The sequence below is a fragment of the Zophobas morio genome, unplaced genomic scaffold (assembly GCF_036711695.1).
Source record: "Zophobas morio isolate AGI-343-1 ecotype UQ-CSIRO unplaced genomic scaffold, CSIRO_AGI_Zmor_V1 ptg000023l, whole genome shotgun sequence".
NCBI classification, from domain to species: domain Eukaryota; kingdom Metazoa; phylum Arthropoda; class Insecta; order Coleoptera; family Tenebrionidae; genus Zophobas; species Zophobas morio.
The window spans coordinates 1,598,700-1,618,076 of NW_026972128.1; the positions used below are offsets into that span (position 1 = coordinate 1,598,700).

The 19,377-nt window shown below is 31.5% G+C and overlaps 1 protein-coding gene and 1 non-coding gene across 3 annotated transcripts in view; one reads left to right on the top strand and one right to left on the bottom strand.

Annotated features, from left to right (window-relative positions):
- Positions 1 to 18,696, bottom strand: part of LOC135134390 (uncharacterized protein) — a 44,263-nt gene extending 25,567 nt beyond the window's left edge. The window contains exons 1-3 of one of the 2 annotated variants that reach the window (XM_064063054.1): positions 18,682 to 18,696; positions 12,368 to 12,602; positions 1,975 to 2,242 (exon numbers count right to left, since the gene is read on the bottom strand). In XM_064063054.1, coding sequence (XP_063919124.1) covers positions 1,975 to 2,242; positions 12,368 to 12,517 — 418 coding nt within the window. In that variant the 5' untranslated portion in view covers positions 12,518 to 12,602; positions 18,682 to 18,696. Of the gene's footprint in view, positions 1 to 1,974; positions 2,243 to 2,310; positions 2,381 to 12,367; positions 12,603 to 18,681 lie in introns of those variants that run through there. The other variant, XM_064063055.1, reaches the window with a different exon arrangement.
- Positions 18,697 to 18,993: 297 nt separating this feature from the next.
- Positions 18,994 to 19,075, top strand: Trnas-gcu (transfer RNA serine (anticodon GCU)). The gene has a single exon. It is a non-coding gene; the product is annotated as a tRNA-Ser (tRNA).
- Positions 19,076 to 19,377: the final 302 nt, after the last annotated feature.

A 19,377-nucleotide genomic window follows, 5' to 3' on the forward strand; every position in this document is an offset into this window, starting at 1 on the left:
ATGTTGAAAGTTAGTTCTTTCAAGGCGCTGGACCATGTTCGGGTTTCGGTTTTACCTACCAACCGCAACCCTTGTCAACAAGCGTCCCCAACTTTCTCTTCTACCTGCAATGTATCGCTTCCGATTTTAACAACTTTGTACATAGACTTCGAACCGTCAACAACAAGTAAATACAGTGTTACACAGCACATGTTTGTGTATCATTTATATCAATCTTTTTCGGTACGTATGTATGAATAACAATCATACATCCAACATTCCTATTAAGCTCGATAAATTAAAACGCTCTGTACAGTTTTTTGAGAATAGAAGATTTTGCGATGTTTATTTTGTTGATAATTTCTATAAAGTAAAAACCAGCGGGATATGTAACACCCCCGCAGCCCCTGCGATGTGCACAAGTTCGGACAATGTGAAATATATTTAAAGCAGATAACCAACGAGAAAAAAATGGCCTCTCAGCAATAATAATAAGCTTCAACTTTAAGCGTTTATGTTTATAAATCGGCAGAATGTTACGTAAATATTTGTTTGATTTGAATGAGTTTGTCTCCTCAAAACGGTAGACTAAAATTATCAATTAAGCCACAATCGAACACAACGTTCTAAATGTTATTAGTATTATTAAATAAGAAATGTGTATTCCCATATTTTCGAGAAAATGGGATGATTCGTTCTTAATTTGATCAATAAAAAATTTTGTATGACGTATTAAACAGAGAAAAAAAAAGAAACGACCAAGTTTGGCATCGACGTGTGATCGCCGCACGCAAAATGTTACTGAAAAACATAAAGGTTTATTTCAGTTTTTAACAATGACGTCATCAACCTTTCGGTGAATGTACATCATGTTTATATCATCTCGACTGCTTTTCCAAATAACGAAATTTTAATCTTCAAATTTTCCAGTCGATAACAACCCCTACAATATATAGTTTTATATGTGTTAATATTGTAAAGTAAACAATAATCATAATATTCTGCTACTACGGGAGCAGTCACTTTGTGGATGGGTGGCCAAGATCGCCATACCTATCTGAGCGGCTCGGTGCATCCCCCCCCCCCCTCGACACCCAATGGGTAAAAGAGGGTAACAGATTATATATATGTGTGTTAAGATTGTAAAGTAAACAATAATCATAATATTCTGCTACTATTTTGTCAAAATTTTATGTACAGTAGAAGCACTATTTCTGATATAAGCCACAATAATTTTGTATAAGTATCTATATACATATTTTCCTAAGATATCCCTTGTAACAAATTTGTAATTTTTTACGCCCAGCTATATTTGTTTTTTAGATCAACTTTTACTTAAAGATAGATTCAGATAATCAAATCGTATAACAGTATTATTTACTTTATAATGCGCAGACCAGAAATACGCAGACGGAAATGAGAAACCCATCGTCGCATTCTACAATTATTATTGGACGTCGAGAACACGTGAAACTAGACATAACAAAATGGCTTTGTTAGAATTCTCAGTAAATAAGAACTACTTTTTTTACTACAAAATATGTATGGTAAAATAATACCCATCTAAATTTTGTACAGTTTTAATTGAAGTTTAAGTGGCACTTACGGAAATAATTGACATTTTGCAGTTTTAACGCAATGAATAAGCTGTGTGCGTTAACGTAGTTTGAAATATTTCTTTTTTTTTTTGCATTTCAGCAATATTTATGGCAACCTTCTGAAAAATAAAAACCTGTAACATTTTTAATGTCCTCTTTTTAAATGGTTTGTGTCTATTTTTGTAGTAGTATTAATTTATTATTTGCCTTACAGGCTTAATAAGATTCCCAGTGGGGGTACAAATTAACTTAATGTGTCTATCTTTGTAGTTCATTCTTTTAAATAATAATACTTTAATAAAGGCTGTAAGCTTGTATATTACGCCATGCCATCCATAATTATTTGTACAGTAATGAAGACGAACTGTTAAAAATATAAAAATCTAACATTGCTTACCTGTTGCCCAGTGTACAACAGTATGCTTCTCATTATCCACAGCATTCACATCAGCCTTATTCGCTAACAAAAACGTCACCAAAGGCATATTCCCTGCAATGACAGCCAGATGCAGCGGCGTGAATCCGTCTTCATCTCGGCTTTCCACCAAGTCCGGCGCTGCCATCACCAAAATATCAGCAGCTTGAGCAGCACAGATGTTGTCACTCGTGCAGCAGTAATGTAGAGGTGTTTTTCCGGTGCGATCTCGGGTCAGTAGAGTGGCCGACTGAAACGAAATTGCTTAATTATTAAGGGAAGACACCCACACTGTATAGCTTTTCTCGTGGTGTTTACCTTGATCCTGTCGAAAATGTTACAGTTAATAATTCACGGTACGACGAAACGGATTGTAGGTTCGGCTTTTCGAGCATATTGATGTTGTCGAAATTTAGTCATGAATAAGAAAATGAACTAAAACTGCTAAGGGGTATGTTTTATGTAAACGATAAGGCATCGCAACAACAGTTTATTGTCGTGACTCGCCGACAGTTGCTATGACAATGTGAAATCATTATTTTGGATACAAGTGCATTCAACTTGGATGTAGACGATTTTTTAGTTTTAGGGGGTTGTAGAGTTTCTGTGTGGGCAGGCTGTGAGTGGCTATTGATTTCTGATCACTATAACAAGTTTATTGTTTGTTACAAGATATAAGTCACTATTAAGTATGAAAATTGTGTTATTTTCAGGCGATGGCAGGTATGGTTGGCTTAATTTATTATTTTGCAGTAGGATAGTTTTCGTTTTTCTTAATTTCATTACTTAGTCGGTTGTTGGCCTGAAATGTGGTTTCTTGAAACAAAAACCACTCGACTGTGACATAGAAATTTTCATGAAAATATTATTCGAGATATAATCAACCTGAGCTGATTTCTTTTTGTGTGGTTTAATAATGATCTTAGATAACTTAGTATTTGACTTTTACACAAACGAATTTAGTCGTTTCTTCTAGTATCAACCATGGCTTAACTGCCACAAAATATTCTCTACTTACAGCAAAAATAATTTCTATACTATCTAATAGAGGCTAGCATACAGCGACAGCGTAACCTTCATAAAGCGGCATCTAGAACGTTGATACCAATTTTAGAATTACTTTGCCCTAACCTCTTTAGAGGTAGGTTATACGGTTAAACAGATTTAAGAAACGGATAATATTAGTTCAAAGTCTACTATTAAGTTCGGAATGCTACATTTTTTATAACATATTTTCTTTTAACAGAAGTTTACTTAGGAATTCTTAACATAAAACTGTTTATTTTATTAAGGCCTTTTTTCTGATGTCTAAGGTCTATTATAGAATTTTCTAAAACTTAATAAACTCATGGTTTCATAAAATTTTTAGTAGTAAAACTTTAAGTATCAGTGATATTTAGTCCTAATGAAATTTTGTAATACAATAACGCTGACGATTATTATCTGTCTAATTTTAAGTTTTTTTGGAGTTTCAAGCTTTGTGGGATACGAACATGCCAATTTCTACTTAATTTTTTTCATTCAATTTTTTATTGACGTGTGCACAACTTGTGGAATGTTGAAAAAGCTTTATTTCCATTTCTGGTTATTTGCTGTGGTTTTAACTTTTCATATATTTAGGACAGGAAGAATTGCACCACTACCGTTTAATTTTAACTAATAACACATTTTATTATTTGCAATGGTTACAATGTGTAAACAGTGACGTCAACTTGAGATCAAATTTGAACAATTAGAATTGAGTTTTTTTTTAATGTTAACCAAAAACTGAACCTACCGTCAAGAGTGTTCTCGTTCTGACATACATAAAACTTCAGAGCATTTCTTTATACTCGTATTCTGTTGATTTCATCCACATTTTTGCAACGACGCGTATATCAGTTTGAACAGATGTATTCTAATACTAATAATAAAAGTATTGTATTCTCAAATTTTCGGGAAAATGCAGTGAGTCGTTTGAAATAATGATTTATAATTAATAAAATAACGAAACAATTTAATCACGTCTGCCGTATGCAATAATAGAGGCGCGACTGAAGACTGAACAGAAAATCATTTATGGTACTCGTAATTTAAGACAAATAGCGATAATGCTTATCAACCTGCAGACGTGAGAGTGAAACAGAGAAACTAAATTAAAAGATGTTTTCTACGAATTGCAATAACCGGATCACAATGCGGACGGTCCAGACTTTTTATTGCTATGACTTCCGCTTATTACATAAAACACAACATTTTATTTTGATTTTCGATGTTGTACTTCACACTGGGTTAATTATAACTTGCCTAAATCTAGGGGAGCCTCATTATCCCTTGGCCTCTCCTTAGCTACGGTCTTATCTAGGAGTTATGAAATATCGAGAAAATATGAAAGTACCAAATTGCCCCATACACTCCTACGTCCTTAGCTTATGCTCGATAAGAAAAACAACCTGAAAGTGTTTATGTTTATACAATGGAAGAATGCCACGTAGAAATTAGTTTGATTTGAATGAGTTCGTCTCCTCAAAGCAGAGGATTAAAACTATTAAGTAATAAGCTACAGTCGACCTAGATGTTCCGAATATCATTGTTATAATTCTTATTAAATAAAGACGGTTGTATTTTCACATTTTCGAGAAAATGGGGTGACTCGTTCTTAATTTGATCAATCAATAAAAATATGAATGCAATGATAAATCACAAGTAGAAACTCATCATATTTTGCACATTTTTGATAAAATTTAGTGTCAAAGCATTAATTTTGCAATTCTTGATGTATTCAATAAAATAAATTGACTGATTCATTGATCATCAATTTGTTTGAGTCACCCTGTATAAACAAATCTAAAAAATATGAATGAAATGATAAATCATGATAAATGTTGTTTTATAATTTTGATTTTTTTTTTCAAAAATCTGGATGTTTCGGGTAAAAACTCAACACGGTGTCCTAATCTACATGTGTGAGACTATGTTATTTTATACAATTTAATTATTAGGATATTAGGTTTTATTCTTTTTTACGACCCCTTGTATTTGAATCGAAACTGCAGCCACTTATCTGGCTGCCACTAGTGGCCATTAAAGTTGATTATGACAATGATGCGGTTTGTTAGTTCAAGTTTAGGGCGATCGAAAAGTCATTTTATTTTAAAGTTTGTTATCTTTATCATACGTGTGACAATAACCAATACCAATTTGAAAATGATGGCACAGTAGCACAATACATTGTTATATAAGAGAAAAACTATATTAATTAATATGCAGTTCACTTAAATAACATTTGAAACATTTTTTTTAATCAATAAGCCTGTAATTTAGAATTCATTTTATGAAATATGTATCAACTCAGTGCTCGCAGTTACAACCATGTTCCTACAAACAATACCAGCCTACAGGAAATACATTTACAAATTAAGTGCTGTGCTACAACTTTCAAGTTTTTTTCCGAAAACTCTGATGTGGTGTTTGCCTTTTTATGGCAGTTTTGTCTGTGTTAGCCTACATTACAACCTTTCTTCAGAAAAATTATCAGGTATTCATCTGTACGTCAATTCATTAAATAATTGGAAAAATATCGCATACACAGTAACGTGTTTAATTATATTTTTTGCAAGGAATAAGCAAATTCAACGTTATGCAAAAAATGTGTATTATTTAAAATTGCAGTACACTTTCCTTTCTTCAGCTTCCTTTGATCAAAAATCAGAAGTTTCTACATCGTGTGACATTCTTCTATTTGGAACATTTCTTGTGAATTTCTTTGTTAGTCTTTTCGTGGTAGATGATAAGTTCTTTTTAATCTATGTTTGTCTGTCACGCCTGATATACTCCACAGACGTTTTATTTTTGAGTGATCTCTTAACTTATGCTAGTCAGACATTTAAGTTAATCAATCAAGATTTTGAAAACTATTTCAACTGTTTGGGTCGACTTCCTAATAAAACTGCAAAAGATCTCAGTATACAACGGGTTTACGACGCTTGCCACACTCACGTCTGTTTGATACACACGACTTCTTCTGTGAGCAATATTTTTGCAATCAGCATAATCCTGTCTTTGATTGTATGGTTCGCAAACGTCGTTGAAACTGTATATTTTTTAGTTTTTTCGAAAGGGAATAATTTAGATCAACTTTTACTCATTAATGGAGCCAATGCATCATTTCTGTTGTTCTCTTTTTCTTGGCTTTTTGTTCTAGTGAACAGTTTTACCAACACTCAAACTGAGGTAAGTGAAAAAAAAAAATTGAAAAACGTAATGTGAAATTTTGTAGGCAAACAAAACTGTGACTTCTATTCACAATATTTGGAACCACATTTCTTCCGAAAATACACCCCATAAAAAAAATCGGCACTTTCAGTTAATTTCAGCTCAGTTTCTCAATACTAGACTTGAATTTTCTGTGATGGGTCTTTTCAGTTTAAACTGGCCATTTTGTCACATGGTGAGTAACCATTTAGCAGACTTCCTTAAGATACATTTTTTCTTACAGTTAATCGCAGCGGTTACTACGTATGCTGTGATTCTCATTCAATTTTATTTATAATGTTTGTTAGAGAAAATGGTCAAAAAGTGTTGTAAACTCGAGAAAATTGTGTCACAAAGTCATTACCCTAATTGTCGATGGTATGTAATAGTGTGTATTTAGTAATAAATTATTCAAGCACAATGCGCACTTTATAGGCAACATGTCAATTTATTGGATTTGATAGGGTAATAATAGTTAATGCTGTGTCGTGCACTTTACTTTTTTTATTACTATAGTCATTTTTTATTATGTTGCATGTTTCGATAAATATTTAAATCAAATGTACCTTAATATTGAAAGTAGCGCGGATTTTATACAGTTTTAAGGACACATCTCTTTATATATTTATGAACACGCAATTGTTCTATTGCAATGTTAATCTTTTATATTTACGGGAATGAATATTTCAAGGTTATTTTATATCCATTACCCAATGTTTTTTTTAAATACGTTTGTAGATTATCCAGTTATCCTATCCTAATTATTTTAAAAGTTTAGATATCCATGTTTTTAAGAATAGGTTAAAGGCTGTATTATTATCTAAAGCCTACTACACATTTGACGAATTTCTATTTGATGCCCTGTAATCGATTATAATCTCTTAATATGACGTGTACAAAAATTGTAATATTTATATGTACGAATAAATTTATTTTATTTTCAAACGTCATATAACTGACACTTATATGACAGTCTTACCGGGGTTTAAGTGTCATTTCTATGACACCGTGTTTGAGCGGCGCTTAAGTACAACTTATACTCCGCCGGCGTATAAATAAAACATTTATACTCCGCCGGAGTACAAATATGTGAAAATCATAGTGGTTGTCAACCATAGTAACCATGGTAAGTGAAATGCAGGCAATTCCTTAATGAAGCACGAAGATAGGAAATAATCATTTCAAAAGAAGATTAATCGTTTGAAAATAAAATATTGTATTTCATTCGGAGTTTAAGTGACTTTATGTTACTCGTATGGACTTAATTCGCCTCGCTATCGCTCGGCGTTTAATCGTCCATACTCCGTCACATAAAGTATCACTTAAACTCCTAATAAAATAAATATCTATTATTTTATTTTATTTATTTTATTAATAATTAGGAGGCTAATAAAAACGTAGAAATATGTTTTGTATATGATTTATTTAATTGTTTTATTGAATATAAAAATATAAGATATGTAGATGAAAAATGATACTTTATTTAATGTAACTAGTAGCAATACAACTAAGAATGTTTGAGTAATATTTCAATAGATGTAGAAGGTGTTCCAATAGTCTGGTGACACAAATGTAGGTATTTATCATGGGGTATTAAAAATAAGTTTTATGTAATCTAGCAGAAGCCACCTAGAACTGAAAATAACAGTCATTTTTAAATATACAAGGTGTTTCTTTTAAAGGTTTCACACTCGAGTTGTATTTTTTAAAATTTTAAGCAACAGTCCTTTTTTGACATTTCTCTTTTTCTAGAAAAGATATCCCTACTTAAAAATTCAAATTTCCGCTATTTTTAAAGAAAGAGGTTTGGTATCTTGCATCTATAATTACCATTATAGAATGACATCACACATAAATGAAAACTATCAAAATAGCAGTTTTTTTACATACGGCCCTTGCAAGCTGTAATAATATGTCGTATTATGTGTGTATACAGTTGCTATTGCGACACTAAAATAACCGACACCTTTCTAAGTACGTAAATATTTGTTTGCTAAACCTTTCACAATTAAATATATAGATAAACAAGTATAAGAACACAATCGCTATGAAATTAATAACAACTAATGGAATTTCGTGTTTCTTTTGCCGTGTGATCGATTATGATGCGTGTTAGAAGAAAATTGTTGCGGTTTTTCACGTTGCGATGATGTGTTGATATTTATCATTCCATTTTATTGCCTATTTGTATCTGCATGATTTAACCTAACATGTTATACCATTTGCTATATTGTTAGTTTTATTCTTCTACAATGAATTTTAATTTTTTTAACCATAACTGACAAAACTATCCGTAGTTGCGTTAAAAAAATTAGATAATCTTCACTATTACATATTTTATATAAAATATAAGTATATACAATTACAACTGTCAAATAAACGACTATATCAAAAGTAATCGTCACGAATGGTTGTCAACATTAAAAAGGTGTATTGTATTTTAGCAAACAAATTTTAATATGAAGGTGATCCTGCGTTCATTTTTGCTTCCCGAGCGTAAGCTAAGGAAGTATGTATAGTAATCGAGTCCATAGGACGAAGTGCTACTTTTATGTTTTTTCGATGTTTCATGACCCCTACAGTACGAAAAAAGTAGTCTCCCGTTTCGGTCTGTCTGTCTGTCTAGTGTCTGTATCCATTTTTATTATACAAGTAATCTCCGAAACTGCTGGATCGATTGTTGTCAAATTTTGTATGTATATTAGGAATATCACGTAAATGGTTAAATGTTAACCAAAAATTGGCTACAATTTGATGACGTCATTCCAATGAATGGTATTCTAAAATGACTTGAATGTTACCAAAAAATATACTCATATACTTGTAGTGTACGAATCCACTTTCAGTTTTTTTGCTAAACGTTTAAATTTATATAAAAATATTTGTAAGGTTTTATTCCGGACGAAGTTTGAACCTCTTCGTGGCGCAGTGGATGTATCGCAAAGAGCAACGTACTCCGGTTGTAGTTCGATTCCGAACTTGGCTCTTTCTTTTTTTTTTCTTGCATTGGTATAACGCTGTGACTACTTTTCTTTTATGCTGTGACTAGAATTGTCTATGTTGATGACGTCATCACAATCTTTTATTGGTCAAATTAAGAACGAGTCACCCCATTTTCTAGAAAATGTGAAGAATACGCACGTCTTTATATAATAACGATAAAATAAAAATTATAATATTTAGAACATGTTGTTAGATTGTGGTTTATTTAATAATTTTAGTCTTATTTTGAAAAGACAAACTCATTAAAATCAAACTAATTTCTACGTGACATTCTTTCCAGCTTCAGATTGCTATTAGCTGCTGTTGAAGGACAAGGGATGTTATTTATGGCTCTGGTTTTTTACTTTACAGCGGTTATCACAAAACGAAAATCGTAACATTAAATTTTAATAATTTTTTCAAAGAGCTGGATTTGTCGGATTATACTTATAGCCTTCGAGCAATTTTTATTCATCAAATTAAGAGCCTCATTTTTTAGATTTGCTTATGATCACTCAAAAAATTAATGAATCAGTCAATTTATTTTATTGAATAAATCAAGAATTGCAAAATTGAATACTTTGAAATCTTGCAGACGTTTTAAAGTTATTGTGAGCATGGCAAATTGTGAATCAAAATCTAACTGTTTTCCCCCAAAAAATTAATGACGTCATCTCAAAATTTTGCCGAATAAATTGTATCCAAAATATAAGCAAAATATGATGAGTTGTTACTTGCGATTTATCTTTGCATTCATATTTTTTAGATTTGCTTAAACATGTGGCTCAAAAAAAGAGAAAGAATGAGACAATTTATTTTATTGATTAAATCAGGAACGACTCACTCCATTTTCGCAGAAAATTTTAGGAATAAAATACTGTTATTTTTAGTATTACACTGCACCAATACAAGTTGATATACGTGTCGTTGCAAAATGTTGATGACGTCATCACAAAATTGTGTAAAGAAAAAACTCAACTCGAAAGTGCTGGATATGGTTCATTGTACGTCAGGAGCGAGGGAAGTTCTGTCGAAACAACTTTCGACCATTTTTTTGATAAAAGAAACTGCAACCCTTGCTTTTTTTTTAAACAATGAATTTACATATGCACGCAGGCTATTATTCTCTCTATAGAAATTTAATATCATTATTTTTAGTTAAAAAATAAAAAAAGTTGTTCAAGGTATTTGAAGCGTCCTCTTTTAGCTGACTCATGCTTTATTTAAATTGCAAGATTTTATAGTTTTCAAATTTTCGTGAAAATTAGAATTATTGTTCCTGAGATAGAAATCTCCTTTTTTGAGATCAATACATCATCAATTTTCAAGGAAAAGTAGAAGGTACTATTGGACTTTTTTTTTCACAGATCTCAAAGCAAGTTAAATACAACATATGATTATTTATTGATTTTTTTACTGGGATTGTATATCGCGAAATCAATAAAAACACCATCAAAGACAGCCATGGGTTTTTGAAAGTTTGCCTGTGATAATTGCATTTTGAACCGAAACTTTTAAATTAACGGTATTCTGACAAGACGAAAATTCTATCAAAAACAAATCTCGAAAAATCAATGGCTGTTTTTGATCCTGATTTTTATTGCTTTCTCGATATTATTTTAGATTAGTGGAATATTTATTTAAATTATATTAAATTATAATTTAAATATTTTGTCATAAGAGGAATTTCTGTATATATTGTAAACTGCTTACTAACAAACATATTTAAAACATATCATATATGTTTGTCATTATTTTATACTAAATGTTTTAAGAATGATTAAGTTTAGATGTGTAAAAGATTTGATAATATAAAAAAATCTATGGACATCTTGTACACACGATTGAAAGAATGAAATACAATTTTTTTAATTACTTTGTGTGGAATTTTTATTTTCAACAACTAATATTTTTACACTTTGACGAGTATTTAATTTAATGGAGTTTCAGCTCTTTTCTTTTCGTATTATAGAACACGTATACGACGCGCGCCGTAATAGGATGTCGAGTTCGACACCGACACCGACACCAACACGACACCGACACCGGTCTGAAGTGAGTCTGAACGTAGGAATGTACCGCGACGCTATATTAATTTAATTAAATAATATTTCTATATGATAAATATATAAAAAAGTGTATTTTATAATAAACAACAATTGACAATACATGGACATGTACTTTAATTAACCCAATCATCATCATTAATCAACATTTTGTCAAAAAATAGAAATGCAACATATTTTTGGTTTTTATTATTTTTTAAGAGAAAATTAATGACTTCGCCGCGTATACGTGTTTAATTTATATAAATTGACAACGCAGAGTTAAAACTCCATCATTGCGTCCCGGGGTCGACGCACTCTTTTTTTAACTGTTGAACAATTTGTAGGATACGACCACTCATTATTATTTTTCGTGTGGTACAAATAATGCCCAAAACATAAAAAATATAATATTCACATTTTTCAAAATTTTGGCAATATGGTCAGATGACTTTCGAGGTTATAGGGTATTAACAAAAAAAAGATCTACATGCTCATCCCCTGATTGTCTTATAAAACTTATTTAATTTCTTTGAGATTCTAGAACCACATTAATATTATAACTTGCGTTACGTAACAGAAATTAATACGTTTATTTACTTTAAAATATATTAAAAAGCTTTTTATTGAAAAATAAATTCTAATGCCGCAAAAAATATTTCTTCAATGTTCTGAGAACACAGTAACTATGCACATATTAGTATGTTCATACCTGACAAAAAATCAGTGTCGTTATTTCTGACAAATATAAAATTAATTTTTATAGAAATTAAATGCTTTAAAAATACGTGCGATATTAATAGTAGTTCAAAGACAAGAAGTTACGATGCAAATAATCTCGCAGATTTTTATAAAAAAAATTGTATGTTACCATAATATGAACACTATGTATTTTAAAACTTGAACCTTAATTACTGAAACTATTGATATACAAGCCAACTTTTATATCTTCAACGATTGAACAGCTGATATGATTTCATAACGTAGATTTTTTTACAATAAAAGTATTAACTAACAAGACGAAAAAATTAAGTATAATTTTCCCCATTAAATCAGGCAGTGTCCGACATTTTCTCTAATAAAAGAAACAACATGCATCTAATTGCCCCACTGACCTGTTCTCGAATGATTTTCCTAACCCTTTCGACGTCACCCTGCTGAGAGGCGTACATGAGGGCCGAGACGCCTCGACTGGTGGCGGCGCGTCGGTGTTTGTTCTGTCGAGCCCCCGTCGCTGCTGCGGCGTCCGACGTCGCACTAGTCATTTTAAGGCGCCGGAACGCCAAACTCCAACTTCACCCCTCCAGTGCCGTCATCGCCGCCGTTTCGTACTGCTGACCACATGATGCACTAGAAAAACCAACCAGACACGATAAATTTCCACGAGGAGGAGGGGTTGTTCTTTGCATTTTCTAGCCTTGACATAGCTGCGGACCGTGGCTAAATTGCACGCGGGTCGATTAGCCTAGATTTAGACGGTGATTTTACGGTGGTGGATGGTTTTCTTTCAGTGGCTGGGGATGGGAAGGAAATGGCATGCGTAAACTTGACACTATTTATATTCTTGTTTTATCTTTTGGTAGATACGGTGGAAAAAATTAGATTACGTCCACGTAATTAGTTCTGTCTATATTCGGTAATTTCAATAAAACACATACAGTTTCTAGATTTTGTTAAAAACTGCGCATATGATCGTAATCGTAAACTGTGTCGAGTTTTTAATGTTAAATTACTTTCTGGGGTAACATTGAGAATAAATAATTCCTTTTGTACGATAACCTAAAATTGTAAAACCGATGCTTGACATCAGCGAATTACTAAGTGTGTACAGTGAAGTTATTTTTCACACAATTTTTTCATAATTTTTTTATCACGTGTTAAATTACATCACTTTGTTTACAAATTACAAGTTTTTAACAAGTGAATAAATCAGATTTTGTCAATTTTCTGGTTTTACAAAAGCTATGATTAAGTGTAATCTGCATATTTTACTCTGGATTCATTTAAAATTAATTTCACTACAGATGAAAAATAAAGCCGATTTTTGAAAGTTATCTTAGACTAAACACGTTTTGAAATGTTTTGCTCAGTGGCACATTGAAGTAAATAATGATTTAGAATTTTAATTTAATAATTAAATAATATAAATAAATAAATAAATAAATAAATAAATAAATAAATAAATAAATAAATAAATAAATAAATAAATAAATAAATAAATAAATAAATAAATAAATAAATAAATAAATAAATAAATAAATAAATAAATAAATAAATGAAATTAGGTTTCTTCTGTTCGATCACTTATGAATATGACATAACAGTATGCGGATACCAAACGCACCACTTTCCTGGTTCTTGAAGCACAATCCATTAAACAAAACTCCGATTCCTTAGACAAATTATAAAATTTGATTTCGTAAATTTAATTTTTCTTTTTAGTGGATTATTAATAAGCTACAAAAATGTGTATTTTGTGTATTTCAACAAAAATCGTGGTAATAAATTTTGTGAAGTTCTGAATTTTTCATTGGGGTACATATAAGTTTTTATACGTACAGGGTAACATAACAAACAATACTGTGTATCCCGAATTTAAAGAAAATTATGTATATTATTTATGTATTATACTTTTAAACATACCTACTGTATACTGCAAATGAGTTTGTCGCCTTAAAACAGGGGACTAAAATTATTGATACAGTCACAATCGAACAAAATGTTTTGAATATTATTATTATAATTTTTATTAAATAAAGTGAGGCGTATTCTCACGTTTCGAAAAAGTGGGGTAATTTCATTGAATAAAAATCGCTATGATAATATGATGTCATAAATATAGATCATACACAATGCGAGAGAAAAAGAGAAAAAAAAAAAAACGAAAAGCCAAGACTAAAATTTAACGCGCAATAATGTCCGGTCCGTATTTCTCATGCTCGACCACTAGGCCACAACCGGGATGCTTTCCACTAATGATAAACTACTATAATACCGTGCATTATGTTTTTGCAAACATTTGGACAATTAGGTAAAAGCTCAAAGCGGATTCGTAAACCACACAGTTATAGGAGTATATTTTTGTTTAACAGTTAAATCAAATAAACATAGCATTTTTTGAAATGACGTCATCAAATTGTTGGTGGAGATGATTAGTAAAATTTTGGTAAGTATCTAATCATCTACATGATACTTCTAATATATATATGTACAAAATTTGACAACAATCGGTCTAGCAATTTCAGAGATTACGTGTTTAATTAAAATGGATACAGACAGACAGACGGAAACGGGAGACTACTTTTTTCGTACTGTAGGGGTCATGAAACGTCGAAAAAGTAACCATAAAATTTGTGTTTTTTTTTTTCGAAAATTTGGATGTTTAGGGGAAAAACTCAAAGCCGACATATTTCTATGCCAAAAGGGCAGGAATATGTTATTGTATATTAACATTTAAATAATTTTAATGTAAAAATTTTTAAGATGAGATCATCAAATTGTTGGTGGTGATGATTAGCCAAATTTTGGTTAGCGTTTTACTATCTACACGATGTTCCTAGAATATATATAAGATTTCACGTAATTTCGGAGATTATCTGATGAAAATGGACATAGACAGATAGATGTCAGACAAACGAAAACGAAAGCCCTATTTTTTCGTACTTTCAGTCAGATACGTCGAGAAAACATGAAAGTAGCTAGTCGTCTGATAAACTTTAATACAATACTTCCTTAGCTGAAGCTCGGGAAGAAAACATTGTTAAAGAAATAAAAAAATCTCAATTCGAATATTGAACTAGCAAAAATCTTGTACGAAATGAAAAATGTTTCATTTCAAGGGCCACTTTTTTCAGCAGCATGAAAAAGCAATGAGTAACGCATTACTTTCCCTTGTAATTAAAAGAGTCGACTTGAAAAGAATGTGAATGAAATCTTAAAAATTTTTCATGGCATGTGAACAATTTTTGTCAGTTTGCCGTTGACCAGAATAAAAAAATTACGAATTTGTAAAATTTTAAGCAGTTGGTTTGATAGTATTAAAATATAAATTAGAAGTCAAAAATATTGTGAAAAATGTTGGCTCCTAATACTGCTGCAACACAAGATTTACAAAAAAACTTAAAAAAAAATAACGTAAGGAATATTTTTTGGCTACACACACATCCATTTCTTACTTTAATGAAATAATAACAAATTAAAAATTTAATAAAAAATATTTTAAAACGAACGACGGGATGGAAGATATTTATTGAAGTTTATTAGCGGTTAACAACAATGAATATTTAGACATATTTGAGAGTCTAGAAATATTTAAGAAAAAGGAATGTATAGGTATGCCAATTTTGTTCGAACAATTAATTTCTTGTCTCCTTCGTGGAGAGCAAGAAAGAAAGCAGATAAAATAGCATATAAATACAGGGTTTGGTGTTGTTTCAAATTTTCTATTATTGTTTTTATATTGTTTGCATCGTTACTATTTAAGTTTTTAGATCCAACTCATAAATTTTGTACAAAAATATATTTTTTTAAAAGTGTATATTATTTTGCCGTGTGATATACTTAGTAATCTCACATTTTTTTGTACAAAATGTGTTTTACAAAAATCACCAGCTTCCACCTACTTCTTCAACTTTTTGCAGAATTGGGGCAAGCTATGACGTCATAAGGCACAAATATTTTTACCTACTCTTCAAAAGGCATATAGCCTTTGAAAGTGGAATTTTCTACATTTAGGTTTACCAAAGTTTACCTTTTTAATAACAAACTAACAATAGTAGGCAAATGGCAAGTAGAACGTCCAAATTTTAATTTTACTACTTGTTTCAAATATTTTGACGTGTGCATCGAAATAAGCAGACAGATATATGCCTAAAAGTCTTATTAGAGTGTAAATACTATGAGAAGAACATTTTCATTACAACTCATCACTTAGGCTTTGACGAGTGGCGTATCATTGGCATTCCAAAATGGGGCATTCGAAAAAATACATGTCCGTAAATATTTTTCAGAGTAAATATAGGCTGGTTTAAAGACACGAATGAAAAACACGCATAAACTATGGAAAGACGCAGGGAAACACTCTGAGGAAGGACTCAAGGCCGCTGAAGTTACGACTACTTTACTCCCCCTAAATTCTCAAGTGGACCCTTCTGGATACATTTACGCCTACTCGGTCGTTTTATTGGTGTGTTTTTCTGAAAGTATTTCCACTTTAAAAGCTGAAATGTATTTTCTAAAATTTTGTCTGTTGTAATATCTCCATTAAAAATAAATATCAATAAGAGAATAACATGACGTCATCACACAATTTCAGAATTAATGGGTGTTAAAGTAGCTTAAATAAAACTAAATCGAATTTTTCTAGCGTTTTTGCCAAATTTAGATGTCCGATGTTGTTGTTGACTTTATTCCAGACTTTATAGACGCATGTAAATAAGTAATTAAGACAAGCTGACGATAAAGTATACGTGTATGTTGTTCCACCCACTCAAATTTATAACTAGAAAAAAAATGAATAACAAGCCAGTGATCTTCCTTTTGCATTCTACAATAGTGCTAAATTACCTTTTAATTATCAAACAAAACAGAAAGAAAAATATATAATCATCAGCCGAATCATTACCGGCAAACATGAAACACTGGAAACGAGTTTCATATTAATGACGTACACCGCCAATATTAATTTCATCAATTATGAGCAACCTAGTCATTTTATTATTTACGTCGTCACAATCCACCCCCTCATTTATGACCTCTTTAACGTCGTCCCCTTTTCACCATTTCTGATTTATTCCCGCCCTAAAACAACACCCAAACTTTTATTTTGACTAATTAAAAGTCGACACAACATTGCAATAACTCATAAAGCACAGACACGGCAGTCATGTACAACAACAGAAGAGAAAAGTCGAGCTTTTGAAAATGAACGCTTTCCGTGCAAAAGCTTCATGACATAAAGTAGGCGTCGATTATATGAAAGTGGAGACGACATAGCACGCGATCGTAAGCTGGAGGGATAAGAACAAGTGCAAGTACGACTTAAAAAGAATTTATTGAAGAAACTTTATTTTAAGAAGGGACGAAATTGTTTATGTATAGGCAACCAAATAAACACATTTACTACAGCTCTGCAAAGAAAAGTTGCTTTTATAATGTCGTATTCTTATGGTTGTGACGAACAGTTTATTGGTGACGCTGCGGTCGTTATTTTGAATTATGTGACATTTTCAAATCCACTGGGTTCTTATTTTGCTCATCTTTGTTTAGCGGTTGCCTGCACTTCGGATAAATTATTTCTATATACGGTAGATAATGGAAACAAATAGCGTTGTTTTCGCATTTTCCAATTCTGGATCGCTTCCAAACTGCCACCAGACACTTTAGCAGCAAAAGCTCTCACTTTAGCTTTATTACTTTGTGAACGAAACCGTTGCGTCTCCACTCTTCTATAATTTCTGCACGCGATGTAGTCGTTGTGTAAATGCATTTCAGGTGCAAAGTAAAAAAAGAGGTGACCTATATTTAGGTCAGGGATGTCTGGGTGCATAAATTACTAAAAACACCACGACTGTAATAAAAAATTATTCCCAAATTTCCACGTTTTTGTGAGTTGTGACATCCTGAAACCTTGGACTTTACATAATCTGGATCATTTGCATTGATATTATGTTTGGCACATTATAATTTTATTTGTTGTTGGAGACCTCAAATCATGTAGGTAGATGTGGCGATAGCATGAAATGTGAATATTGTTTTCAGAACAATTGCTGAAAGTTCTGTAAACACACTTATTAATGTTGTTACTGGTTCGTGTAGGGTTTTGTTTGTTTATTCCTATATTTGGATTCTTGATGTTAGAGATTTTGTGAATTGTAGTTTTCATCGTGACTATCAAGTTAATAGTAGAGCTTGAGCTCCGGAATACATCATATAATCGAAAAAACAATCATAACATCAATCATAATATCAATCAGAAAGAGATTCACATCGAATACATTTTCGATAAGAATAGATATTAAGGAGGTATACGGAAAAAAAACTAAAAAAAAATCGAAGTGTTATTTTCTGCACGTTTACGTACCTGGTATATAAAATTGACAGTATTTATTTTGTTCATTACTTAGTTTGACTGGCAATTATTATAATGGAAGAATTTAAAAAAGTGTGTTCAGTGGCATTTGCGATTACAATTTTTTTTGTTTTCAAAACAGTTTAGTCGTACCTCGTAAATAAAGGTGTCAACCAGTTTCACTTAAACTGTGTCAAGTTAAAGAATAAAAATCAATACATTTAATTATCACCTTATTAACAATTATAACCCACTTGAACCCATAACAAATTACACATTTCAACCCCCTCTCACAAAAAAATCATACCTGAAACGTCCTTCCACTCAGGAATCTTAATAAAATTTTTTTTCAATTCATACCTTGTGAAAATTTACATCGCCTGGCGTGGTGTTGGAAATGGGGTAACATAAACACGCACAACAACATGAAAACAACGTGAATTGTGAATAACTGACGGTGGTTGTATACTTCTGTAGGGGTTGTTATAGCAACCTCAAAGACTTTTGCGCATTTGCAAGCAGCATTTTTCGAAGTTGTTTTTTCGTGCATTGCAGATGCGTTTTATCAGATTGTTGCAAGTGTTTTTGTTATCAGTGGTTGTTAATCGGTGTATTTAAATAGGGGTATTACCTGGTTGCATAAATTTCGAGTCACTCGGCAGTTGTGTATAAGACGAGGTGGCCGAGTGGTTAAGGCGTTGGACTGCTAATCCAATGGGCTCTGCCCGCGTGGGTTCGAATCCCATCCTCGTCGGTTAATTTTTTTTTCGCAATGTTCAAACAATAAAAAAGATTAAACAAACAGTACCCTGATAATGCTAATACACAACATGAAAAATATGTTTTCTTTTTGTTATAAATTTCCTTTCAAATTAACTTAATAATTAAATAGCGGACGTTGTTACAAATAATTAAAAAAACTTTGTGTTCAAAAATAATTTTTTTTTTCCTATTACTTTAAAGATTTTCTTGTATTTTTTAAGTTATTTCAATGTAAATTTTATATAAAATTTTTACTGTTCATGACATTGCCGATAACATAGATTCCTTCATTAT